Source organism: Oncorhynchus masou, chromosome 3 (genome assembly GCF_036934945.1).
Source record: "Oncorhynchus masou masou isolate Uvic2021 chromosome 3, UVic_Omas_1.1, whole genome shotgun sequence".
Classification (NCBI taxonomy): Eukaryota; Metazoa; Chordata; class Actinopteri; order Salmoniformes; family Salmonidae; genus Oncorhynchus; species Oncorhynchus masou.
The window spans coordinates 46,713,558-46,740,781 of record NC_088214.1 but is presented as its reverse complement, the minus strand read 5'-3'; the positions used below and the strand labels follow the sequence as shown (position 1 = coordinate 46,740,781).

At 44.0% G+C, this 27,224-nt stretch overlaps 1 protein-coding gene across 3 annotated transcripts in view; it reads right to left on the bottom strand.

Annotated features, from left to right (window-relative positions):
- adcy8 (adenylate cyclase 8 (brain)) overlaps positions 1-27,224 on the bottom strand; it is a 255,443-nt gene that overhangs the window by 71,858 nt on the left and 156,361 nt on the right. For all 3 annotated transcript variants that reach the window (XM_064942680.1, XM_064942663.1, XM_064942671.1), the window contains exon 7: positions 25,123-25,390. In XM_064942680.1, the coding sequence (XP_064798752.1) occupies positions 25,123-25,390 (268 nt within the window). The remainder of the gene's footprint in view (positions 1-25,122; positions 25,391-27,224) is intronic.

The window sequence follows — 27,224 nt, the reverse complement described above, 5'->3', positions numbered from 1 at the left end:
ATGCTTTTCAACCGATCGCTGCCTGCACCCACTTGCCCGACTAGCATCACCACACTGGACGGTTCCGACCTTGAATATGTGGACACCTATAAGTACCTAGGTGTCTGGCTAGACTGCAAACTCTCCTTCCAGACCCATATCAAACATCTCCAATCGAAAATCAAATCAAGAGTCGGCTTTCTATTCCGTAACAAAGCCTCCTTCACTCACGCTGCCAAGCTTACCCTAGTAAAACTGACTATCCTACCGATCCTCGACTTTGGCGATGTCATCTACAAAATTGCTTCCAACACTCTTCTCAGCAAACTGGATGCAGTTTATCACAGTGCCATCCGTTTTGTCACTAAAGCACCTTATACTACCCACCACTGCGACTTGTATGCTCTATTCGGCTGGCCCTCGCTACATATTCGTCGCAAGACCCACTGGCTCCAGGTCGTCTACAAGGCCATGCTAGGTAAAGCTCCGCCTTATCTCAGTTCACTGGTCACAATGGCAACACACATCCGTAGCACGCGCTCCAGCAGGTGTATCTCACTGATCATCCCTAAAGCCAACACCTCATTCGGCCGCCTTTCGTTCCAGTACTCTGCTGCCTGTGACTGGAACGAATTGCAAAAATCGCTGATGTTGGAGACCTTTATCTCCCTCACCAACTTCAAACATCAGCTATCTGAGCAGCTAACCGATCGCTGCAGCTGTACATAATCTATTGGTAAATAGCCCACCCATTTTCACCTACCTCATCCCCACAGTTTTTATTTATTTACTTTTCTGCTCTTTTGCACACCAATATCTCTACCTGTACATGATCATTTATCAATCCAGTGTTAATCTGCAATATTGTAATTATTCGCCTACCTCCTCATGCCTTTTGCACACAATGTATATAGACTCCCCTTTTTTTCTACTGTGTTATTGACTTGTTAATTGTTTACTCCACGTGTAACTCTGTGTTGTCTGTTCACACTGCTATGCTTTATCTTGGCCAGGTCGCAGTTGTAAATGAGAACTTGTTCTCAACTAGCCTACCTGGTTAAATAAAGGTGAAATAAAAAAAATAAAAAAATACAGTGCCACTGACACGGTCCGCTACCAAAACATGCGGACTCTCGTTCACTGCAGCCGACGTGAGTAAAACATTTAAACATGGTAACCCTCGCAAGGCTGCAGGCCCAGACGGCATCCCCAGCCGCGCCCTCAGAGCTTGCGCAGACCTGGTGTGTTTACGGACATATTCAATCAATCCTTATCCCAGTCTGCTGTTCCCACATGCTTCAAGAGGGCCACCATTGTTCCTGTTCCCAAGAAAGCTAAGGTAACTGAGCTAAACGACTACCGCCCCGTAGCACTCACTTCTGTCATCATGAAGTGCTTTGAAAGACTAGTCAAGGACCATATCACCTCCACCCTACCTGCAACCCTAGACCCACTCCAATTTGCTTACTGCCCAAATAGGTCCACAGACGTTGCAATCTCAACCACACTGCACACTGCCCTAACCCAACTGGACAAGAGGAATACCCAGGTGAGAATGCTGTTCATTGACTACCATAGTACCCTCCAAACTCGTCATCAAGCTCTAGACCCTGGGTCTCGACCCCGCCCTGTGCAACTGGGTACTGGACTTCCTGACGGGCCGCCCCCAGGTGGTGAGTGTAGATAACAACATCTCCCCCCTGTTGATCCTCAGCACTGGAGGCTGAAGAAATTCGGCTTGTCACCAAAAACACTCAAACTTCTACAGATGCACAATCGAGAGCATCCTGTCGGGCTGTATCACCACCTGGTACGGCAACTGCTCCGCCCACAACCGTAAGGTTCTCCAGAAGGTAGTGAGGTCTGCACAACGCATCACCGGGGGCAAACTACCTGCCCTCCAGGACATCTACACCACCCGATGGGACCGAGAGACTGAAAAACAGCTTCTATCTCAAGGCCATCAGACTGTTAAACAGCCACCACTAACATTGAGTGGCTGCTGCCAACACACTGACTCAACTCCAGCCACTGTACTCTATCATCTACTGCATCTTTATGTAATAATACATCACTAGCCACTTTAAACTATGCCACTTTGTTTACATACCCTACATTACTCATCTCATATGTATATACTGTACACAATACCATCTACTGCATCTTGCCTATGCCGTTGTGTACCATCACTCATTCATATATCTTTATGTACATGTTCTTTATCCCTTTACACTTGTGTGTATAAGGTAGTAGTTTTGGAATTGTTAGGTTAGATTACTCGTTGGTTATTACTGCATTGTCAGAACTAGAAGCACAAGCATTTCGCTACACTCGCATTAACATCTGCTAACCATGTGTATGTGACAAATAAATTTGATTTGATTTTGATGTTAAATACTATTGAAGTAATATGGCTATAGGTCCAACTGCCCCACCCAAAAGGAAGCTGCTCTAGACCACCAATTGCTAACAGTCAGCATCTGAATAATGTGTGAAATGCTTGATCCTGTATATTATCTGGGTGATTTAAATATTGACTGGCTTTCTTCAGGCTGCCCACTCAAGAGAATATTTCAGATTGTAACTAGTGCCTGCAACCTGGTTCAGGTCATCAGTCAACCTACCAGCGTAGTTACAAACAGCACAGGAATGAAACCATCAACATGTATTGATCACATCTTTACTAATGCTGCAGAAATTTGCTTGAAAGCAGTATCCAAATACATCGGATGTAGTGATCACAATACAGTAGTTCCAAAGGCCAGGCCTAATATAGTGAATGAGGTCATACAAAACGTTTTCTAGTGATTCGTATGTTGTTGATGTAAATTTGTTGGTCTGTGGCATGTAATGAGAAGCAACCAGATGCTGTACTGGAAATATTTATGAAATGGTCATGCACTGATCTGTTTCACCAGTTCCTGTCTCCACCCCCTCTAGGTGTTGCTTATTTTCCATAGTGTATTTATCTTTGTGTATCCTGTCTCTCTGTGCCAGTTTGTCTTGTATGTTTGTCAAGTCAACTAGTGTGTTTTTCCAGTACTCCTTTTGTTATTCGCTTCTTGATAATCTTTCCGGTTTTGACCACTGCCCGACTCTGGACTACTTTCCCGCCTGCCTGATCATCCTGCCTGCCCTGACCTTGATTCTGCCTGCCCTTCGGTACCCTTTGGACTCTGAACTGGTTTTGACCCCTTTGCCTGTCCACGACCACTCTATTGCCTCGCCCTATTGGATTAATAAATATTGTAAGACTCCAACCATCTGCCTCCTGTGCCTGCATCTGGGTCTCGCCTTGTGTCATGATAGAAATTGCTTATCCCAGCATGCACCCATTAAGAAAATTACTGTAAAAATGATTAAATCCCCTTGGATTGATGAGGAATTGAAAAATAGTGTATGGTTGAGAGGGATGAGGCAAAAGGAATGGCAAATAAGTCTGACTGCACAACCGATTGGAAAATGTACTGCAAATCATGTGACTAAATTGAATAAAAAGAAACTACACTATGAAACAAAGACACATGACATAAAGAATGATAGTAAAAAGCCTTGGAGCACCTTAAATGAAATTTTGGGCAAAAGGCAAACTCCGCTCCATCATTCATTGAATCAGATAGTTCATTCATTACAAAACCCACTGATATTGCCAACTACTTTAGTCATTGTTTTTCATTAGCAAGATTAGCAAACTCACGTATTACATGCCAGCAACAAACGCTGACACTACACATCCAAATATATCTGGCCAAATGATGAAAGACAAGCATGTATTGTACTTTTGAATTCCGTAAAGTGAGTGTGAAAGAGGTGAGAAAAATTGTCTATCAACAATGACAAGGCACCGGGGTCTGACAACTTGGATGGAAAATTACTGAGGATCATAATGGACGATATTGCCACTCCTATTTGCCAGATCCTCAATTTAAGCCTACAAGAAAGTGTGCCCTCAGTCCTTGAGGGAATTAAAAGTAATTCCCCTACCTAAGAATAATAAAGCCACCTTTACTGGCTCAAATAGCCGACCACTCAGCCTGTTACCAATCCTTAGTAGACTTTGACAACATTTTGTTTAACCAGAAGCAATGCTATTTTATGGTAAACAAATTGGCAACAGACATTCAGCACACTTATAGGGAAGAGCATGATGATTGGCTGAAAGAAATTGCTAAGATTGTGGGAGCTGTTTTGTTAGACTTCATAGTAGTTTTGTTAGACTTCAATCATAGTCTGCCACCGTAAAACATGTGTTATGGCTTTACACCACCAGCTATAATGTGGATGAAGAGTTAACCGTCTAACAGTACACAGAGGGTGTTCTTTAATGGAAGCCTCTCCAACATAATCCAGGTAGAATCAGGAATTGCCCCTTACTTTTTTTCAATCTTTATTAATGACATGACACGCTTTGAGTAAAGCCAGTGTGTCTATGTATGCGGATGACTCAACACTACACACGTCATTACTAAAGTGAGTGCAAACAGTGCAACACTTAAAGAGACTACTTGGGACAAAACATTCACTAAACCCTAAACATCAACAAAATCTTGTAATAAATAACGTGGAAATTAGCAAGTTGAGGTGACTAAACTACTTGTGGACCGGGATGGTGGATGGACGTGAGCATCTGCCTCTGGTACGAATCCAGCGACAGAAATATGTTGGAGGGGCCTCGCAGTGCTAGCTGTGCCACTAGAGATCCTGGTTCGAGTCCAGGCTCTGTCGAAGCCGACCAGACCGGGAGGCCCATGGAGGGCGCACATTTGGCCCAGCGTCATCAAGGTAAGGGGAGGGTTTGGCCCGGCAGGGATGTTCTAAATATAAATATAAATATAAACACCATGGGACCACGCAACCATCATACCGCTCAGGAAGGAGACGCCTTCTGTCTCTTAGAGATGAACATACTTTGGTGCAAAAAGTGCAAATCAATCCCAGAACAACAGCAAAGGTCCTTGTGAAGATGCTGGAAAAGGCACAAAAGTATCTATATCCACAGTAAAACTGGTCCTATAGTGACATAACCTGAAGGCCGCTCAGCAAGGAAGAAGCCACTGCTCCAAAACAGCCAGAAAAAAAACAGACTACGGTTTGCAACTGCACATGGGGACAATGTCCTCTGGTCTGATGAAACAAAAATAGAACTGTTTAGCCATAATGACTGTGGCCCACAGTGTGGAGAACAAGTATTTGATACACTGCAGGTTTTCCTACTTACACTCAATCAGCATTGACGATGGGTGGTGGCTTGGTCTTCCAGCATGACAACGACCCGAAACACACAGCCAGGGCAACTAAGGAGTGGCTCCGTAAGAAGCATCAAGGTCCTGGAGTGGCCGAGCCAGTCTCCAGACCTGAACCCAATAGAAAATCTTTGGAGGGAGCTGAAAGTCCGTATTGCCCAGTGACAGCCCCGAGACCTGAAGGATCTGGAGAAGGTCTGTATGGAGGAGTGGGCCAAAATCCCTGCTGCAGTGTGTGCAAACCTGGTCAAGAACGACAGGAAACATATGATCTCTGTAATTGCAAACAAAGTTTTCTGTACCAAATATGAAGTTCTGCTTTTCTGATGTATCAAATACTTATGTCATGCAATAAAACACAAATTACTTAAAAATCATACAATGTGATTTTCTGGATTTTTGCTTTAGATTCTGCCTCTCACAGTTGAAGGGTACCTTTGATAAAAAAATACAGACCTCTACATGCTTTGTAAGTAGGAAAACCTGCAAAATTGGCAGTGTATCGAATACTTGTTCTCCCCACTGAACACCAGCTCTGTCTGGAGGAATGGGCCAACATTCACCCAACTTATTGTGGGAAGCTTGTGGAAGGCTACCCGAAACAATAGCTGTACTGATCCGGCCTCTGCCGTGTCTCGAAGCTGACGGCGGGGCCAGAGCCACAGAACTCGCCTGAGAAGAGGGCTGCTGAGACGCCGGCTGCGTGCAGGCCACAACAGCCAAAGGGACAGAACTCTGATTCAGAGAGCACGACCCAGCGGAGGTGGGCCGCCATGGTCCAGGCTGTGCCCAGGCAGTTGATTGATTAGGACAGGGAGAGGTAGCTGGAGTAACATCCACATCCAACCCTGAGAGTCTTTCTTGGGACTGGAAATATATGTCTATTGCGCTGCACACAATTTAAATGATGCATGCCAGGCTATACCAGAGATAAGGGATTGTTGATATTCTCTTTTGTTTATTTTGTTGGTGCATTGGGACGGGGGTTTGGGGACCCGGTCTTCAGGGTGGGGACTTGGGGGGGACTTGGAGAGCTGGTGGCCTGGCGTTTGGAAGCGTCAGCCGCTGGCTGATGTATCGCTGGTTCATTCGGGTGCCCATTTTTAACCTTGTGGGAGATCTGTCGACGTGCCCTTGAGCAGGGCGTTTGAGCCTGGTTGCTTCTGTGTGTCGCTCTGGATGTAGTTGAGCGGCTTCACTGCAAGTATATCTCATATATTTTGGAATGATACATTTTTTAAATATAAATAAAAGATGATATGAGGGGCCTCCCCTCCCGAGTGGCGCAGCACCGCTGTTCTTTTTATTTATTGAACCAGGCAAATCAGTTAAGAAGAAATTCTTATTTACAATGACAGCCTACTGGGGATCAGGGGTTTAACTGCTTTGTTCAGGGGCAGAATGACAGCTTTACACCTTGTCAGCTCTGGGATTCGATCCAGCAACTTTTCGGTTACTGGCCCCCCCAACTGAGAAGAGGGCTGTTGTGGCATCGCTACAGCCTGGGGTTAGATCCCAGGTTGTGTCACACAGGCCGTGACCGGGAGTCCCATAGGGTGGCGCACAATTGTCCCAGCGTCGCCCGGGTTAGCGAAGGGTTTGGCCGGGGGGGCCTTTAATTGGCTTATCGCGCTCTAGCGACTCCTTGTGGTGGGCCGGGCACCTGCAGGCTGACCCGGTCATCAGTTGAACGGTGTTTCCTCCGACATATTGGTGTGGCAGTTAATGGGGATCCTTAATAAATATGAATACAAATACCAAACCATTGTAGAATAAAGTTTTAACCATTTTGAAAAGTCAGCCAGTTGTCATTGGTTAAAGAAACAGATATGAAATGCAACATGACTGCTAACCAGGGACAGACTGGAACCAGGCCCCTCCATTAGACAGGCCCACTGGGCTAAAGATGAGCCAGCCTATCTTGCATTTGCCTGAATTGCCCTATGGCCAGTCTGTTTCTGATGCCAACTGCTAAAATGCTTTCTACTAACTGCTGGGTGGCTCAGTAAACTACATCTGTCCTGGTAGAAAGAGATGATTTATGTGAAGTTCAATATTTATGACTCACTTAACTTCTCTAAGCACCGCACATTAGCTTTCCATCATTAGCTATCTAGAAAACCAGACAACGGATGACACCCATGAACAAATTACCTTTTGTGAAGCCATTAACATGGTTGACATGTAGTCATCTCTGAGTTTGTGTGTGTGTGTGTGTGCTTGAGTGTACGTGCATGTGTGTGTGTCTGTAGGTGTGTGTTCAGTGAAATGTCTGACCAATTGATCTTCATATTCCAACAAATCCCTCATGCCATCACCACACTTCAACCGAGTACTTGATGTGGCTATGGAAATCCATTACATTGAGAGCCTATTAAAAGTTCATTCCTGGAGGCTGGCTATTGCTGTGTGTTCTAATGGGCACCATTTATTTCACAGTACCTGACGATTCGTCTGGTGACAATCATTGGCGATCATTACAAAAGGATGGAATGCATATCAGGCTTAGCTCATGATCTAAACGGCACAGACTGCATGGTCGCGTAGCTGTTTAGCTATACCCGAAATGGCGTTAAATGATAGTGCTTTGAAACTTTAGCACAAAGGTGAAGATATTATTTGACTTTTTGAGACATCCAGACAATTCTACAATCATTGTGCACCCAGTCAATTCATATCATTCATTAAATCGAGTCATACATTTTACAAGGTCTAACTTTACCATAGTCGTGGCCAAAATTTTGGAGAGTGACACAAATATTAATTTTCACAAAGTCTGCTGCCTCAGTTTGTATGATGGCTATTTGCATATACTCCAGAATGTTATGAAGAGGGATCAGATGAATTGCAATTAATTGCAAAGTCCCTCTTTGCCATGCAAATGAACTGAATCCCCAAAATACATTTCCACTGCCTTTCAACCCTGCCACAACAGGACCAGCTGACATCATGTCAGTGATTCTCTCGTTAACACAGGTGTGAGTGTTGACGAGGACAGCGCTGGAGATCACTCTGTCATGCTGATTGAGTTCGAATAACAGACTGGAAGCTTAAAAATGAGGGTGGTGCTTGGAATCATTGTTCTTCCTCTGTCAACCATGGTTACCTGCAAGGACACACGTGCCATCATCATTGCTTTGCACAAAAAGGCAAATATGTTGCTGCAGTAAGATTGCACCTAAATCAACAATTTATCGGATCATCAAGAACTTCAAGCAGAGCGGTTCAATTGTTGTGAAGAAGGCTTCAGGCCGCCCAAGAAAGTACAGCAAGCTCCAGCACTGTCTCCTAAAGTTGATTCAGCTGTCAGCTGTGGGATTGGGGCACCACCAGTACAGAGCTTGCTCAGGGATGGCAGCAGGCAGGTGTGAATGCATCTGCATGCACAGTGAGGCGAAGACTTTTGGAGGATGGCCTGGTGTCGAGAAGGGCAGCAAAGAAGCCTCATCTCTCCAGGAAAAACATCAGGGACAGACTGATATTCTGCAAAAGGTACAGGGATTGGACTGCTGAGGACCCGGGGTAAAGTCATTTTCTCGGATGAATCCCCTTTCCGATTGTTTGGGGCCTCCGGAAAATAGCTTGTCCGGAGAAGACAAGGTGAGCGCTACCATCAGCCCTGTGTCATGCCAACAGTAAAGCATCCTGAGACCAGTCATATGTGGGGTTGCTTCTCAGCCAAGGAAGTGTGCTCACTCACAATTTTGCCAAAGAACACAGCCATGAATAAAGAAGGGTACCAACACATCTTCCGAGAGCAACTTCTTCCAACCATCCAGGAACAAGTTTGGTGACGAATAATGCAGCATGATGGAGCACCTTTCCTTAAGGAAAAAGTGATAACTAAGTGGCTCGGGGAACAAAACATCGATATTTTGGGTCCATGGCCAGGAAACTCCCCAGACCTTAATCCCATTGAGAACTTGTGGTCAATCCTCAAGAGGTGGGTGGACAAACAAAATCCCACAAATTCTGACAAACTCTAAGCATTGATTATGCAAGAATGGGCTGCCATCAGTCAGGATGTGGTCCAGAAGTTAATTGACAGCATGCCAGGGCAGATTGCAGAGGTCTTGAAAAAGAAGGGTCAACACTGCAAATATTGACTCTTTGCATCAACTTCATGTAATTGTCAATAAAAGCCTTTGACACTTATGAAATGCTTGTAATTATACTTCAGTATTCCATAGTAACATCTGACAAAAACAATCTAAAGACACTGAAGCAGCAAACTTTGTGGAAATTAATATTTGTGTCATTCTCAAAACATTTGGCCACGACTGTACATCAAGCCACATACAGTGTCTTGCGAAAGTATTCGGCCCCCTTGAACTTTGCGAACTTTTGCCACATTTCAGGCTTCAAACATAAAGATATAAAACTGTATTTTTTTGTGAAGAATCAACAACAAGTGGGACACAATCATGAAGTGGAACGACATTTATTGGATATTTCAAACCTTTTTAACAAATCAAAAACTGAAAAATTGGGCGTGCAAAATTATTCAGCCCCTTTACTTTCAATGCAGTAAAGTCTCTCCAGAAATTCAGTGAGGATCTCTGAATGATCCAATGTTGACCTAAATGACTAATGATGATAAATACAATCCACCTGTGTCTAATCAAGTCTCCGTATAAATGCAACTGCACTGTGATAGTCTCAGAGGTCCGTTAAAAGCGCAGAGAGCATCATGAAGAACAAGGAACACACCAGGCAGGTCCGAGATACTGTTGTGAAGAAGTTTAAAGCCAGATTTGGATACAAAAATATTTCCCAAGCTTTAAACATCCCAAGGAGCACTGTGCAAGCGATAATATTGAAATGGAAGGAGTATCAGACCACTGCAAATCTACCAAGACCTGGCCGTCCCTCTAAACTTTCAGCTCATACAAGGAGAAGACTGATCAGAGATGCAGCCAAGAGGCCCATGATCACTCTGGATGAACTGCAGAGATCTACAGCTGAGGTGGGAGACTTTGTCCATAGGACAACAATCAGTCATATATTGCACAAATCTGGCCTTTATTGAAGAGTGGCAAGAAGAAAGCCATTTCTTAAAGATATCCATAAAAAGTGTTGTTTAAAGTTTGCCACAAGCCACCTGGGAGACACACCAAACATGTGGAAGAAGGTGCTCTGGTCAGATGAAACCAAAATTGAACTTTTTGGCAACAATGCAAAACGTTATGTTTGGCGTAAAAGCAACACAGCTCATCACCCTTAACACAACATACCCACTGTCAAACATGGTGGTGGCAGCATCATGGTTTGGGCCTGCTTTTCTTCAGCAGGGACAGGGAAGATGGTTAAAATTGATGGGAAGATGGATGGAGCCAAATACAGGACCATTCTGGAAGAAAACCTGATGGAGTCTGCAAAAGACCTGAGACTGGGACGGAGATTTGTCTTCCAAAAAGACTGATCCAAAACATAAAGCAAAATCTACAATGGAATGGTTCAAAAATAAACATATCCAGGTGTGAGAATGGCCAAGTCAAAGTCCAGACCTAAATCCAATCGAGAATCTGTGGAAAGAACTGAAAACTGTTGTTCACAAATGCTCTCCATCCAACCTCACTGAGCTCGAGCTGTTTTGCAAGGAGGAATGGGAAAAATTTCAGTCTCTCGATGTGCAAAACTGATAGAGACATACCCCAAGCGACTTACAGCTGTAATCGCAGCAAAAGGTGGCGCTACAAAGTATTAACTTAAGGGGGCTGAATAATTTTGCACGCCCAATTTTTCAGTTTTTGATTTGTTAAAAAAGTTTGAAATATCCAATAAATGTCGTTCCACTTCATGATTGTGTCCCACTTGTTGTTGATTCTTCACAAAAAAATACAGTTTTATATCTTTATGTTTGAAGCCTGAAATGTGGCAAAAGGTCGCAAAGTTCAAGGGGGCCGAATACTTTCGCAAGGCACTGTATGCCTGTTTTTGACTCAGACACATTGCCCTAGGCCTAGACATACCAAAAAAATAAAGAAAACCTACATTTATGTCAATGACCAGCTTCAGAAAATGTGTGACTACCGTTTAGATCAAAACAACCAAAACCTGTATGAAAGCAGCAGCATACTGTATCTTCTACCACAAAATAGGTAATACTTTGTCACTAAGTTAGATCTCTCACAACGATCAAATTGAGCAAAATAACAAGTTCTATGACCAACAAAAATGTGCTAAATCAAGGGAAGCTGTTTTGTGAGGCCTGGCAGATGAAAATGTAAGTCTCTAGAAGTGAGAGGGATGAAGGGAGCCGAGTGAGGACGGGAAAGGAGAGTGAACAAATGAATAATGACTTCTCAGTGGCACAGTATACATGACGGGTAGCCTCCTGATGGCTTCTCTTTGATGACATTGGAAGCAAAGGTGTGTCTTTCAGAATACTACTCCCTAGTGTTCTTATCTCTATCTGTGCAGGGCTGCTCCAACAACTAGGCCTACACCACATCCTGTAGAACACAACGCCCATCAGGAAAGAGCCAATCAGACTGCAATGCACACTATAGCTGTCAGAAGCAATCCAATCAGCCAAATAACTGTCAAAGACCAGCCAATCAAAAGAAAAGAGACAACAATATCAGTCCAATAAACTAGCAGAGCCTGTTTTCGAGTTCAATATCAGCCAGACTACTGTTAGTCAGCACCTCTATTCAGAACACTATCTTCATTTGATTTCATGATTCAGCTCCTAACATTTGTTTGTCTTTCTACCCCAGGTTATGTTACCATGGTTGTAAATAGCTTCCCTTCATGTCTTCTTTCTTTCACAACCACAGATCTGAGCAAAAGTGGTTGGTGGCAACATTATGTTGCAAATGCATCCTGTCCTTCCTATCGAAGGCCATGAGGTAAATAAGAAAGGCAGTCAGGAAAACTAAATGTAAAGCACTACCACAACAACACATCCACTATTGCATTGTTTCTTAGCACAAAACAAAGAACTAGACAATTAGTAACCAACTGGTAAACATATGTGTGTTGGTGCGCTTCTCACTGGTGTGACGGGAAACACTGGCCACCTCAGTTTGCAGTGGTGAATAGCAGGTCACACAAAAAGCTCTTTAAGGTGAAAGCCTTGTGGCAGTGGATTTCGGTAGACAGTGAAAGGGGAAAGGAATCTTATTTCACAACTTGGGGACATTCTTGTAGCTATAGATACGGAGTTGTATAGGGATGCTTTGTGTGGAGAAGCAAATGAGATTGAACGTAGACAAACAAAATGTAAGGACAGCCTTATAAATCTAACAATTGTTATCAGCAAATATCCGTAAATATTACAAGCATTTCGTTACACCCGCAATAACAACATCTGCTAACCATGTGTATATGGCCAATAAAATGTGATATGTCAGAAGTATGAAAAACTTTATGAGCTGCCACTCCATAAGGGCAGGGATAGTAGAGATCTTGATCATTATCGTCCCATCTCCTGGCTTTCACGTCTAACCAGGATTCTCAAATCCTTGGTAAATAAGCAACTTGGCTCTTTTTTTAAATTGAAGCATGGTATTTTGAATATAAACCAATCAGGGTTTAGGCACAGCACTATCACAGCAACCACATCAGTTGTTAATGATCTTGTCAATGCTTCGGACATTAAAATGAATTGTGCTGCCTTGTTTATGGACCTGTCAGAAGTGTTTGATGCTCTCGATCATGTTATTTTATGAACAAGTTGTCCTCGATTGGCCTGGGCTCTGACACCTGCTCTTGATTTCCTGATTATCTGAGTGACAGAACTCAGGCCATCGTGATTGATGGGTTTAAGTCCATATTTCTTGAAGAAAATAAAGTGTTCCACAGGTGTCCAATACTAGGACCTGTTCTCTTCACTATTTACATAAATGCTATTGGTCAATCTGTAAGAAAAAAAACATCTATATGTGAATGATACCATTACGTACTGTGGCGTACAGCAGGTCAGCCACCAGGGGGAGACTCGTCGAGGCCTGGTAACAGACGGAGTATACATCACAAGACAATGGCTCCCTCTGCTGGACGTGCCAGGTCTCGACCGGCTCTCCGGCCAGGACTAATTGGGGTTGGTGAGTATTCAAGGGCTGATTTCTCACGAGTCCCATAAATCTGCCAGAAGGGCAGCACACAGGGGAGACATTAAGGGGAGGAAAGGACTCCCGTATAGTTGGGGACGGTACCAGAGGTAACAGGAGGGAGTTCCGTTTTTGATCCTCACAAGATACAGCAAGACCCGGAGCCCAGAAGACGATATCCCTGTATATATTTATGTTTGTCTGTGCAATATGTGTTGTGCTGTATTTTGTTTTATATTGTATTAGATTGATGCATGTTATATGCAGGGCTCCCTGCAAGAGACACTCAATGGTGATCCTTGATTAAATAAAAAGGTAAATACAAATTGACAACAGCTCCAAGCTATTTCTTAAAACTGAAGCCAACAGCATGCTCATAATGTATGCCAAGGCAGTGATATTGAGATTTGTTTCCTGGATTTTTTAAAGACAACCTACTGTGTCTTGTGTACAAAATGGCATCGGTGTCATGACAAGCATGTAATTGCACTGTCGCAATAAGGCAGAGGAGCCATTTAAACTACTCTTGTATGTATAACAAGTACAGAAACAAGAGAACATGTACTTGTGTGCGCACACACACGCTCTTACCCCAGCAGCATGTTCAGCCAGCTCAGACACTCAACCACGCTGAAAACAGACTAAAGGAAGAGGGGGTGAGAGCCCGGAGGGTAAAAATTACACGAGGGATAACTTCGGCCCACAGCGAGAGACGTGACAACATAAGACACATCAAGTTGCAGCAGAAGAGCCTTTGATATGCAAAGACAGAGCCTTTTCAAATGACTGTTCCTGACAGCATCTCATTGTGTGAGAAACAAAGGAGTCAGATCTTAGCAGGAATAACATTCCATTGAATTGGAACGCAGCCATGATGGCGACATCATGAAAACCATCTCCACAGAGGTACAGTACAGTAAAGTCAAGTCACTGTTGAAGAATATAATCTTCTGCATAGAACTTTGCACATTGAATGTACAAAGTGGAATACTTGACACTTGATGTTCTCTCCTATTATGACAGTATGGGGTCGTTCTGTATTCTCACCATGCGTCCTTCTGTTCAATTGAGCTTAAGGCTGGTCTAGTGTGTAACGCTGCCTGCAGCACATAGCCATCAACATTAGTGTGGGCAGGAATTCCAGCCTCACCGCTACTCTACATCTCCCTCCCTCTGTCTCCCTTTTCTTTTCAATCTATCAATAAAATACTCAGATCTCCTTACAGTTGGTAGTTCTTACATACTGGCCCCATCAGCATAGAATGTGTGTGACATATCTCTAACAAGTGACCACCTGTATGCTAAGACCAATATGTATGATAATGATAATATAAGCCTTTAATGCATGATGTAATAGATTATATGGGGGATATGAGCAGGTGGCAACAGCTAGATCTACTGTAGATCAGATTCAATTGATGTTTAGCTGCTGAACAGACAGAACGGTCCGACGCAGATGTGCAAGAGCCAGTAAACTGCCTGTGCGTGTGTGTGCGTGCGTGCGCGCGTGCGTGCGTCTGTGTGTGCGGGTGCTTGGGTGTACACTGAGGAGTAGCTGGATTACATAGCATTGAGTTACAGCCAGGTGAACCTCCATAGGGTACTACAGCACTACACATTTAACATGACATACTGGAACCCCAGCATTGAGTTACAGCCAGGTGAACCTCCATAGGGTACTACAACACTACACATTTAACATGACATACTGGAACCCCAGCATTGAGTTACAGCCAGGTGAACCTCCATAGGGTAATGGAGCACTACACATTAAACATGACATACTGGAACCCCAGCATTGAGTTACAGCCAGGTGAACCTCCATAGGGTACTACAACACTACACATTTAACATGACATACTGGAACCCCAGCATTGAGTTACAGCCAGGTGAACCTCCATAGGGTAATGGAGCACTACACATTAAACATGACATACTGGAACCCCAGCATTGAGTTACAGCCAGGTGAACCTCCATAGGGTACTACAACACTACACATTTAACATGACATACTGGAACCTCGGCATTGAGTTACAGCCAGGTGAACCTCCATAGGGTACTACAACACTACACATTTAACATGACATACTGGAACCCCAGCATTGAGTTACAGCCAGGTGAACCTCCATAGGGTACTGGAGCACTACACATTTAACATGACATACTGGAACCCCAGCATTGAGTTACAGCCAGGTGAACCTCCATAGGGTACTACAACACTACACATTTAACATGACATACTGGAACCCCAGCATTGAGTTACAGCCAGGTGAACCTCCATAGGGTACTACAGCACTACACATTTAACATGACATACTGGAACCCCAGCATTGAGTTACAGCCAGGTGAACCTCCATAGGGTACTACAGCACTACACATTTAACATGACATACTGGAACCCCAGCATTGAGTTACAGCCAGGTGAACCTCCATAGGGTACTACAACACTACACATTTAACATGACATACTGGAACCCCAGCATTGAGTTACAGCCAGGTGAACCTCCATAGGGTACTACAGCACTACACATTTAACATGACATACTGGAACCCCAGCATTGAGTTACAGCCAGGTGAACCTCCATAGGGTACTACAGCACTACACATTTAACATGACATACTGGAACCCCAGCATTGAGTTACAGCCAGGTGAACCTCCATAGGGTACTACAGCACTACACGGTTAACATGAGTTTTAAAAACACTGCCTGGAACGATCCAATCAGACAGAGCCTCCGGGACCAACAAGACAGTGCCACAGATTTATTACCGACACTCCTTTCTGGTTCGACTGAATTCAACACTTATTCTAATATTCAAATCTGGATACATATCGAGCTGAGACTGATAGAATATTGTCCACAATGTTACAGAGGCAAAAAATGTCTGATTCAGACCACAATAACACACAATCAAAATACACTGCCAAAATGGTCAAATGTTGTGGTTAAATCACATTTCCTCGCCTGTTAACGCTCACAATGATATGGTCACACGGTCCACTTACGTTCTGGTGATTCATATACAGACACACATACGATGTAATTCATGGCTAAAGCCACACGGTACAGCAGTTCACTTTCATTTTGTCCATTCTCACAAACAAGTTCCCACAATACATGGCTAGCACCGCATGGTCATGTGTACCACCACATATAACTTCTTCCACATTTTGTTGTGTTGAAGCCTGAATGTAAAATAGATTGAGACTTGGTGTCACTGGCCTACAGGTCCCATAATGTCAAAGTGGAATTATGTTTTTAGAAAATGTTACAAATGAAGCTGAAATGTCTTGTCAATAAGTATTCAACCCATTTGTTAAGGAAGCCTAAATAAGTTCCATAGTGCAAATGTGCTTTACAAGTCAAATCAAATTGTATTTGTCACATGCTCCGAATACAACAGGTAGACCTTACCGTGAAATCCTTACAAGCATATAAGAAATAAAAGTAACAAATAATTAAAGAGCAGCAGTAAAAACAACAATACCAGTACTGTAATGAATACTAATTAATAACTGGTTCTCACAAATTAGCTAGGAAAAAGGCTTAGTAGAGTCAAAAACAAACAATACCTCACAAACAGAATGAATTGAACTAAATACTCACCTGGTTTCATCAGGTGAGTATCTAACACAGGTGAAATCAATTAACAAAAATGAAAGCCCCCCATACACTGCGGGTAGAGACTGGAGGAAAAAGAGGACTGTAGGTGACCGGTTTTAACAGAGACACATGGAAGGACGAGGATATATTATACTGACGTGGTAACTGGAGGCGGTACGTGACAGGGTTGATCTTGAAAGGACAGAGCTTTTTGCATAGGAGGCGGAGCCGGATGCCTCTGGTAGAGAGCCACGCACGCTGTCCTGGGTGAAAGATTGGCATAGGTCGGCGGCATTTGTCGGCAAAGCGTTTCTGGGTATTAGAGGCTTCCTGCAGATGCCTGTGAGCGGTCTCCCATACCCGCTCACTACGCCAAAGTCAGTTGTTGATTGGTGGGACCAGGCTCGGCCTCTCAGGGAAACATGGGGGGTTGGTTACCAAGTCACACTGAAACGGAGTAAGGCGGAGGGATGAATGCATGAGTGAGTTCTGAGTGCATATTTGGCCCAGGCCATACACCAACTCCAGTTGTGTGGAGAGGCAGAACATTGTTGGCGGAGGTACTTCCCTATTTCTTGGTTCAGGCGTTCCGTCTTCCCGTTGGTCTGCGGATGGTACCCGGAAGAGCGGCTGAGGGTAACCCCCAGTCTTTCACCGAAGGCTCACCACACCCGGGAGACAAACTAGTGCCTGCGGTCAGAGATGATGCCCTCTGGAATCTCATACAGCTGAAACACCTGCTGGAACATACACTCAGCCAATTCCATGGCGTTAGGTAAATGAGGAAGAGGAACCAGACACATTTTTGAAAAACGGTCTTCTATGACAAGGATGGTGGTTTTACCAGAGGATTCAGGAATGTTTGTGATGAAGTCAACAGCTATGTGGAACCAGGGTCTGTGAGGAACTGGCAAAGGTTGATGACCGGAAGGAAGATGAGGGCTTTTGGTTTGGGTACAGATTGGCCAGGAGAGTATGTAATCCCTTACGTCGGATGCCAGTAAGTTCCACCAGAACTTACGGGCGAGAAGTTTGTGTAATGCCCAGATGTCCTGACCCCAAGGACGTGTGACACCATTGCATCAGTTGAGGTCTAACAGCTGCTGGTACGTACCTCCTCCCAACAGGTGTCTCAGGAGGAGCCGGGTCTGAGGCTAGGGCTTCTTGTATGGCAGAGTGAACCCCACTGTACCAGTCCCATAAAGCAAGAGGAAGTAAGAATGGGTGTAGGGTCTGAGTTACTGGTCGGAAGGTCAAGCTGGCTAGAGAGAGCATCAGCTTTTACCGTTTTCTTTCCAGTGATCTAAATAACATGAAAATGGAAGCGTGTGGAGAGAGCCCAGCTGGCTTGTCTGAACCTCTTGGCCTCTCTAATATCTTCCATATTACGATCATCTGTTGGGATGTTGTGCGCCCTCCAACCAGTTTCACCACTCCAAGAGGGCCAGCTTGATGGCGAGGAGTTCTGTTCCCCACATCGTAATTCCTCTCAGCGGAGGATAACTTCCTGGAGAAGAAGTCGCAGGGATGTGATTTGGGAGGTGTTCCCACCCGCTGAGAGAGTATGGCTCCTACTCCTACTTCGGAGGCATCCACCTCCAGGGTAAAAGGAAGGGTCGGATCAGGTTGGCGAAGGACAGGAGCTGAGGTGAAGAGGCGTTTCAAGTTGTTGAAACCAGTCAGGGCAGTATCAGTCCAGGTCTTTTGGCTGGTAAGGGCAGTGAGGGGAGCGACTGTAGAACTGAAGTTCCAAATGAACCGCCAAAAGGAGTTGGAGATGAAACATTGGAGTTCCTTACCCTTTCTGGCGCAGGCGTTCCACTAGTGACCCACCTTGACAACATCTGGTGAAATTGCAGAGCGCCAAATTCAAAAATAGTCATTATAAACATTCATGAAAAATACAAGTGTGATACATCGTCTTAAAGATTAACTTCTTAATCCAGGCGCTTTGTCAGATTTCAAAAAGGCTTTACGGCAAAAGCATACCATGCGATTATCTGAGGACAGCGCCCCGCTTACAAAAGCATACAAACATTTTACAACCAAGTAAAGGAATTACAAAAGTCAGAAATAGCGATACAATTAATCACTTACCTTTGAAGATATTCATATGGTTGCAGTCACAAGAGTCCCAGCTACACAATAAATGTTTTTTTTGTTTGAAAAAAGTCCCTCTTATATCCCAAAAACTCAGTTTTGTTGGCGTGTTTTGTTCAGTAATCCACTGGCTCAAAGGTAGTCAAAACATGCAGACGAATACATCCTAATAGTAACAGTAAAGTTCATTGAAACATGTCAAACGATGTTTAGAATTAATCCTCAAGTTGTCAATTGTCTAAATAAAATCGACAATAGCGTATTCATTTGAAAGGAAAAACAACGAAGGGTGCAAAATCGGTCATGTGCGCAAACCAGCACTGCATGATTCTACAGTCCTCTGAGAGAAAGGTCTCACTCTTTTTCATTTTTCAGAAAACAAGCCTGAACCCATGTCTAAAGAATGTTTACATCTAGTGGAAGCCATAGGAACTGCAATCTGGGTCCTAACCCATTAGATACTCTATAGGCATTCAATTGAAAATACCCACATAAAAAAAATCCTGGATGGATTTTCCTCAGGTTTTCACCTGCCATAACATTTCTGTTATACTCACAGACATTATTTGAACAGTTTTGGAAACGTGTGTGTTTTCTATCCAAATCTACCAATTGTGCATATCCTAGCTTCTGGGCCTGAGTAACAGGCAGTTTAACTTTGGGCACGCTTCTCATCCAGATGTCGAAATACTGCCCCCAAGACATAAGAAGTTGACGGTGGTGAGTTTGGGCCAGTTTCTGATGGCGGTGACTTTGTTCTCATCCATGCTGACCCCGCCAGGCGTTAGTACAAAACCAAGGAAGTTTAGCGAGGTTACATGGAAGGTGCTCTTTTCAGTCTTCACATGGTGAATGAGCTGTTGAAAAACCTTTTGCACATGCTGTATGCGTACCTTCAGGGAGTAAATCAGGATGTCATCAATGTAGACGATGAGAAAGGGGTTGATCGTATCCTGGAAAACCTTGTTCATAAAGGATTGGAAGACGGCGGGGGCTTTAATAAGGCATGACCAGGTATTCGTAGTGCCCTCGTGCGGTGATAAAGGCCATCTTCCATTCGTCGCCTTCACTTATACGGACAAGGTTATATGCACTTCACAGGTCGAGTTTTATATAGATGTTGGTGCGGCCTATTTGTTCAAGGGTCGCTGGGATCAGAGGAAGAGGGAAAGTTGTTGACCGTGATGTCATTTGGGGAACAGTAATCAATGGGGCGGCGGGGTAGCCTAGTGGTTAGAGCGTTGGACTAGTTACTGGAAGGTTGCAAGTTCAAACCCCTGAGCTGACAAGGTACAAATCTGTCATTCTGCCCCTGAACAGGCAGTTAACCCACTGTTCCTAGGCTGTCATTGAAAATAAGATTTTGTTCTTAAAAAATGTTTTAAATACATGGTCGGAGACCACTGTCCTTTTTTCCAACAAAGAAGAAGCTGGACTCAGTCTGGGAACAAGGACAAATTAAACCGCTTGAGTGTTTCATCAATGTCGTTCATTGCCTCATTTTCCAGGATAGATAGGGGGTAAACACGGCCCTTCGGTGGGGAGCCCCCTAGGCAATGTGGTGGCAGAGTGGAGGCCTTGATTTTGCTGAAGACATTGCCGTACTGGGCATATTCAGATGGTATGGTGGGTGCCAGTGCAGAGGCAGAGTCCTCAATGGTGGTGGCTCTGCAGGGTAGGTTGAGACAACTAGTGAAGCAGGTGGAAGACCAGGACAGTAGTTCACCATGTAGATGGCTTGGTCGTGACGACGTAGCCATTGGTGTCTGAGGATGAGTGACTGTTTGGGGGATGAGAGTTCCATGAGTTGAATGTTTTTGGTGTGGAAGACTCCAACCTGGAGGATGATGCTCTGTGTCAGGTGCATGATGAAGCCCATGCTCAATGGCTGCCCGTCCAGGGTGTTAATCCTTAAGGGAGGGGTGACAGGTGTTAGATCAATGTCAAGCTCTTGTACTAGCGGATGATCGATAAAATTACCTGCTGCCCACGAATCTATCAAGCCTTCTACGTACTTGGTAACCCCCTTCACGGTTATCAATACTGGGACGGAGAATTGCTTCTGGGAGATATTTAGAAATAAGGACACACCTACCTGCATGGCAGCGGAGGGTCCCTTCTCCTCTCTCTGTGGGAGGCGAACAGGGCAATGGCTGAGTAGATGATCTTTCCCTCCACAGTACAGGCAGAACACTTCTTGGATCCGTCTTTGATGTTTGATACACGGGAGGGTAGCATTGCCCAACTGCATGGCCTCTGGCAGACTCGGAAGGAATGACGGAATCATGGAAAGAAGGTTTCAGGTTCCTGGGTTACAGAGTTCTTTGGTGGTTTTTGGCGATGAGGTGGTCGATGGAGATGGACATAAGAATGTATCGATTTAAATCTTGAAGGTCACCTCTACAGGCCAGCTCCGCCTGAAGTTCTCTGTTGAGCCCTTTTCGGTAGACGGTAAGTAAAGCAGCCTCTCTCCATCGACTCCCTGCAGACATGGTGCGGAACTTGAGGGCATACTCGGCTGCTGAATTGCATCCTTGTTGAAGTTCGATGAGAAGGTCTCCTTTAGGACGACCAGAGGGAGAGTGGAATACCTCTTTGAAGAGGGTGTGGAAATGGGTCTCGGATCCAAGTTCTGTGCTGTTTCAGTCCATATGGCGGTGGCCCAATCCAGGGCTTTGCCTGTGAGTAGAGACACAACACAATCCACCCTGTTCTTGTCAGTGGCGAAGTAAATGGGGTTGTGCTCAATGTAATTGCTGCATAGCATCAGAAATCCCAGGTGAACCGTCACATTTTTCAGGCATGGATATGAATGAAGGAGGGAATTGGATGGGTAGGGATAGGCTGGTGGAGAAGATGGCAGATTTTCTTCATACACTTCTCTTGCTGGGTTAGGCACCGCTGAATCCATTCCGGCGTTTGGGTGAGGTATTCTGTAATGAATACTCAGGGAGAAAAGGTGTAGATTCACGTGCAGAGCGTGGCAGGTGTTTATTTCGCCTTCTCAGAAGGCAGGAATCGTGATCACAGGCAGGCAATGGTAATACAAAGGTAGGCAAACAGGCAGGTGAATCAAAACTAGGATTGAAGGCTATAACTGGTTCTCACAAACGAGCTAGGAAAAGGCTTTGTAGAGACAAAACAAACAATACCTCACAAAGGCACAAACAGAATGAACTATACTAAATAAGGAGCTGATGAGACCAGGTGAAATCAATGGCTACGTTCAAGAACACAAAGAAACAGAACACAAGGTTGACTAAGAAAATAAATAATGAACCCTACAGGTAGAGTCTCCTCAGTGGGAATAGGCGTTGTTGAAAAGGCGTTGTTGTGCCCTCTTCACGGCGGTATTGGTGTGTTTGGACCATGATAGCTTGTTGATGATGTGGACACCAAGGAACTTGAAGTTCTCAACCTGCTCCCCTACAGCCCCGTCGATGAGAATGGGGGCGTGCTTGGCCCGCCTTTTCCTGTAGTCCACAATCATCTTGTTTTGTCTTGATCACATTGAAAGAGAGGTTGTTGTCCTTACAACACAGTAGGCTGTCTCATCGTTGTCAGTGATCAGGCCTACCACCGTTGTGTCATCAGCAAACTTAATGGTGTTGCGGGGACTATTAGTTGCATGGACTGATAGTGTTTAACTTGATTTTTGAATGACTACCTCATCTCTGTACCCCACATATCTGTAGGTCCCTCAGTCGAGCAGTGAATTTCAAACACAGATACAACCACAAAGACCAGAGAGGCTTCCTAATGCCTCGCAACTACGGGCATCTAATTTGAAGATGGGTAAAAGAATGTAAAAAACAGACAAGACGTTGAATATCCCTGTGAACATGACATTATTAATTACACATTGGATTGTGTATCAATACAACCAGTTACAACAAAGATACAGGTGTTCTTCCTAACTCAGGAAGGACACTTTAATGCTATGAAAGGAGAAAACTGAGGATGGATCAACAACATTGTAGTTATTCCACAATAACAACCTAATTGACAGAGTGAAAAGGAAGCATGTACAGAATAAAAAATATTCCAAAACATGCATCCTGTTTGCAGCAAGGAACTAAAGTAATACTGGAAAAAATGAAAAATAATTCACTTTTTGTCCTGAATACAAAGTGCTATGTGTCACGCTGGTATGAAGGATTTGGAGACAGGCACAGGATCTGGGTTTTTAATACACCCAAAACAAGCACTGGGACGTACCCAAACAAAAGAGCGAGGGAAACCTCGAAGACAACAAGGGACGAGACCCGTAATAGACAAAACACGCAGCACAGGCTGAGACAAGACATAGGTACGCACACGACCAAAGGACATGGGAACAATAATCGACAGCCCGATGAGAGAAACAAAGGGCACATTTATACAAACACAACCAGTGAGTAATTGGACGCAGATGTGCGTAATGACACAGTTCAGTGCAACCGAGAAGACCGGTGACTTCGACCTCAAACAGGTGAGCAGAATAAGCAGCAGTACTGGGGGGATCCGTGTCATTATGTTTGGAGCAAATCCAATGCAACACATTACTGAACTCCACACTCCATATTTTTAAGCATAGGAGTTTTTCAGCATAAAGTAGAAACAGGCAAAATCCTAGAGGAAAACCTGGTTCAGTCTGCTTTCCACCAGACACTGGGAGTGAATTCACCTTTGATAAGGACAATAACCATGGTACAGTTTTGACATAAATCTGCTTGAAAATCTATGACAAGACTTTAAAAAAATGATTGTCTAGCAATGATCAACAAGCAATTTGGCAGAGCTTAAATAACTTTTTAAAGAATACTGTACAATTCAGATGTGCAATGCTCTTTCAGACTTACCCAGAAAAACTCACAGCAGTAATCGTTGCCAAAGGTTATTCTAACAGGTGTGTGAATACTTAATTTTCAATACATTATGTTTTAACTTTGTCATTATGGCTATTGTGTGTAGGTGGGTGACAAAAATAATACATTTAATCCAGTTTGAATGCAGGCTGTAAGACACTGTGGAATAAATCAAGGGGTATGAATACTTTCTGAAGGCACTCTACATTCTGGTTGTCCATACTCAAAAACATACAGGCAAATGAGACACATTACAAACTTACCACAATACATGGCTCCTAGGGGTGCGAACGTTTAAACATTTTAACAACATTAGGTATTTTTTCTAAATGTTAACAATCCCTAACTGAAAAACATTTATTTTTCACTTTTAACAAATTAAAATCATAGTGGTAGTTTTGTGATAAGTGCACTAACAAGCCTTTATTATCATAAAGAGAAACAAATACCTAATGCAACAATGCATTAACATTAGTTGGAGGAGATATGCAGTACAGGTACAATGCTGAAAGGAATGACCCAACCCGCTGCTGGCAGGACGGAGTGGGAAAAGCACAGCGCTGATTACAGAAATGATTAAAGTTGATATGCAGCCATTGTCAATGGTAGAGGATGTTGTCTTCAATACCCATATCTAGAACCAGATCTGTTGTCTATGAACACGCTGTCATACATTACTGCATCAAGCCATCACATTGATGAGAAGTGGGACATGAAGTACGTACTGACATCTGAGAACATTGAGTTGAGTACAATGAGCTCTGTCTGGGAAAATTTCCACAAGTTCCCACAGCCACAAAGTCAAAATAGCTACATCGTAAAAAAAAGTGGGCTTAATTTAAGGTTAGGGTTAGGCATAAGGTTAGCAGTGTGGTTAATGTTAGGGTTAAGGTTGGGTTTAAAATTACATTGTAAGTAGATAAATTGTAGCAATATAGGCAGGATTTTTGACTTTGTGGCTGTGGTAACTAGTGACGACCGGTAAGTAGGTAGTAGTCAAGAACACGGTAAATTGAACTGCATTGCCCCCTAGCAGTCATACACAGAACCACATGTGAATTGTGAACTTGAGTCAATTTATATTTGTTTTTAAAAAGTTTGAAAAAAGACTATATGGCAGTTTAAACATTAAGAGGAATTTTACATTTGTCACATCTCTACTACCATGGCTACCACCACATACATTCTGCTTGCTCACTCTCACAAAACAAAAAAAGGCAGACAAATAAATTGATCCAGTAATTCCCAAAGCTAGCTACATGAACACGGTTAGGGAACGATCAGGACTTACATTCTGCTTGCCCACGATGTTGTCGAAGGGCAGCTCGGGACTCCAGGAGCCCTGGTTGAAGGTGGCGCTGCTGACTCGTCGGTCGGTGCTGGTCGCCTCCTTCATGATGTCCTCGGGCAGCGTGAGTAGGCTCTCTTCGGGCTGCTTGATCAGGTACGTCTCGATGTTGTGGCGGCGCAAGAATTCGTTGCGGTCCTTGCCATGGCCTTCCTCTACCTCGTAGTCACCATTCAGGCAGTCCAGGGACGCCTTGGAGATGTGGATTCGTCTGAGGACGAGGTTTTCATTAGATGGCCGGTACGTACACTTCACTTTGATATGGTCTATGCTGCTCAAATTGTCAACAAACTATCAACTGAACATCTGTTGATATGAAATTGCTTGCAAGGGTTACAGTTCGGGTAAGGGTAAAGGTTAAGGCTAGGGTTAGGGTTAGTGGATAGATACTGTAGGGGACATTTTGTTGACAGAACATCTACAAATCATCAATTTGGGACTATCAAAATAGTGTGATACCGATGACCATGCTGTCAAGTCACACTTGCCTCTATCGCTACATTTAATAAGCAATTCAGTTGCATAGGTTGTTAACAATAAACGTAACAGTAAGATCCAGAATGTTTGATTTATCTGCTGGAGGCAAGGAAAACACATTTTACCATTATTTGGTTGTAAAATGAACAGCTCCTGAACAATACAGTCAAAACAACTAATTTCCAATTATTCCATTCAAAACAATTTCACACATTTAAGTGTATCATCGTATATGTCACTCCCTGATCTGTTTCACCTGTCCTTGTCTCCACCCCCCTTCAGGTGTCACTCATCTACCCCACTTATCCCCTAGGTATTCATAACGGTGTTCTCTGTCTGTCTGCTAGTTCGACCAGCATTCTCAGCACCTGTTTTTCCCCAGTCTCTATTTTTCTTGTCCTCCTGGTTTTGACCCTTGCCTGTCCTGACTCGCTTGCCTGACCACTCTGCCTTCCCCTGAGCCTGCCTGCTGTCCTGTACCTTTGCCACTACCCTAGATTATCGACCCTTGCCTGCATTGAGCTGTCATTTGCCTGCCCTTGTTGTTGCAATTAACATTGTTACTTCAACACGAGTGTTTGGCCTCCCTTGATAAAAAAAAGCATAAAATAATAGCCAATCAGTGTTGAGCTAAATTGAGTAAGCTCAATTGTTAATGGTCCTGGTGCCCCCCAAAAAGTTGAATTGTTGCATCTCGTTGTGTCGTTGTCCTCCGGTGGCAAGCTAGCAAGCTAAAATTGCCCCTTTCCCAAATCTGTACTTGTGGTTTTACTTAATTCCCTGTACTGGCCATGAATTATAATGCAGAATTGGATCCAACCATAAATTCATACATTGTGCCCTGGGCCTGAGAGGGTAGAAGTTCAACATGAAGCTAAACTATATAAACAAAAGTATGTGGACAACTGCTCGTCGTAAATCTCATTCCAAAATCATGGGAACTAATATGGTGTTGTTTCCCACTTTGCTGCTATAACAGCCTCTACTCTTCTGGGAAGGCTTTCCACTAGATGTTGGAACATTGCTGAGGGGACTTTCAGCCATAAGAGCATTAGTGAGGTCGGCACTGATGTTGGGAGATTAGGCCTGGCTCGCAGTCGGTATTCCAATTCATCCCAAAGGTGTTCGATGGGGTTGAGGTCAGGGCTCTGTGCAGACCACTCAAGTTCTTCCACAGCGATCTCGACATTGTCATGCTGAAACAGGAAAGGGCCTTCCCCAAACTGATGCCACAAAGTTGGAAGCACAGAATCGTCTAGAATGTCATTGTATGCTGTCGTGGTACGATTTCCCTTCACTGGAACTAAGCGGCACAGCCAGAACAATGAAAAACAGCCTCAGACCATTGTTCCTCCTCCACCAAACTTTACAGTTGCCACTATGCATTGGGGCAGGTAGCGTTTACCTGGCATCCACCAAACCCAGATTTGTACGTCAGACTGGTGAAGATTCATCATTTCCACTGCTCCAGAGTCGACACCATTCCACCCGACGCTTGGCATTGCGCATGGTGATCTTAGGTTTGTGTTAGGCTGCTCTGCCAATGGAACCCATTTCATGAAGCTCCC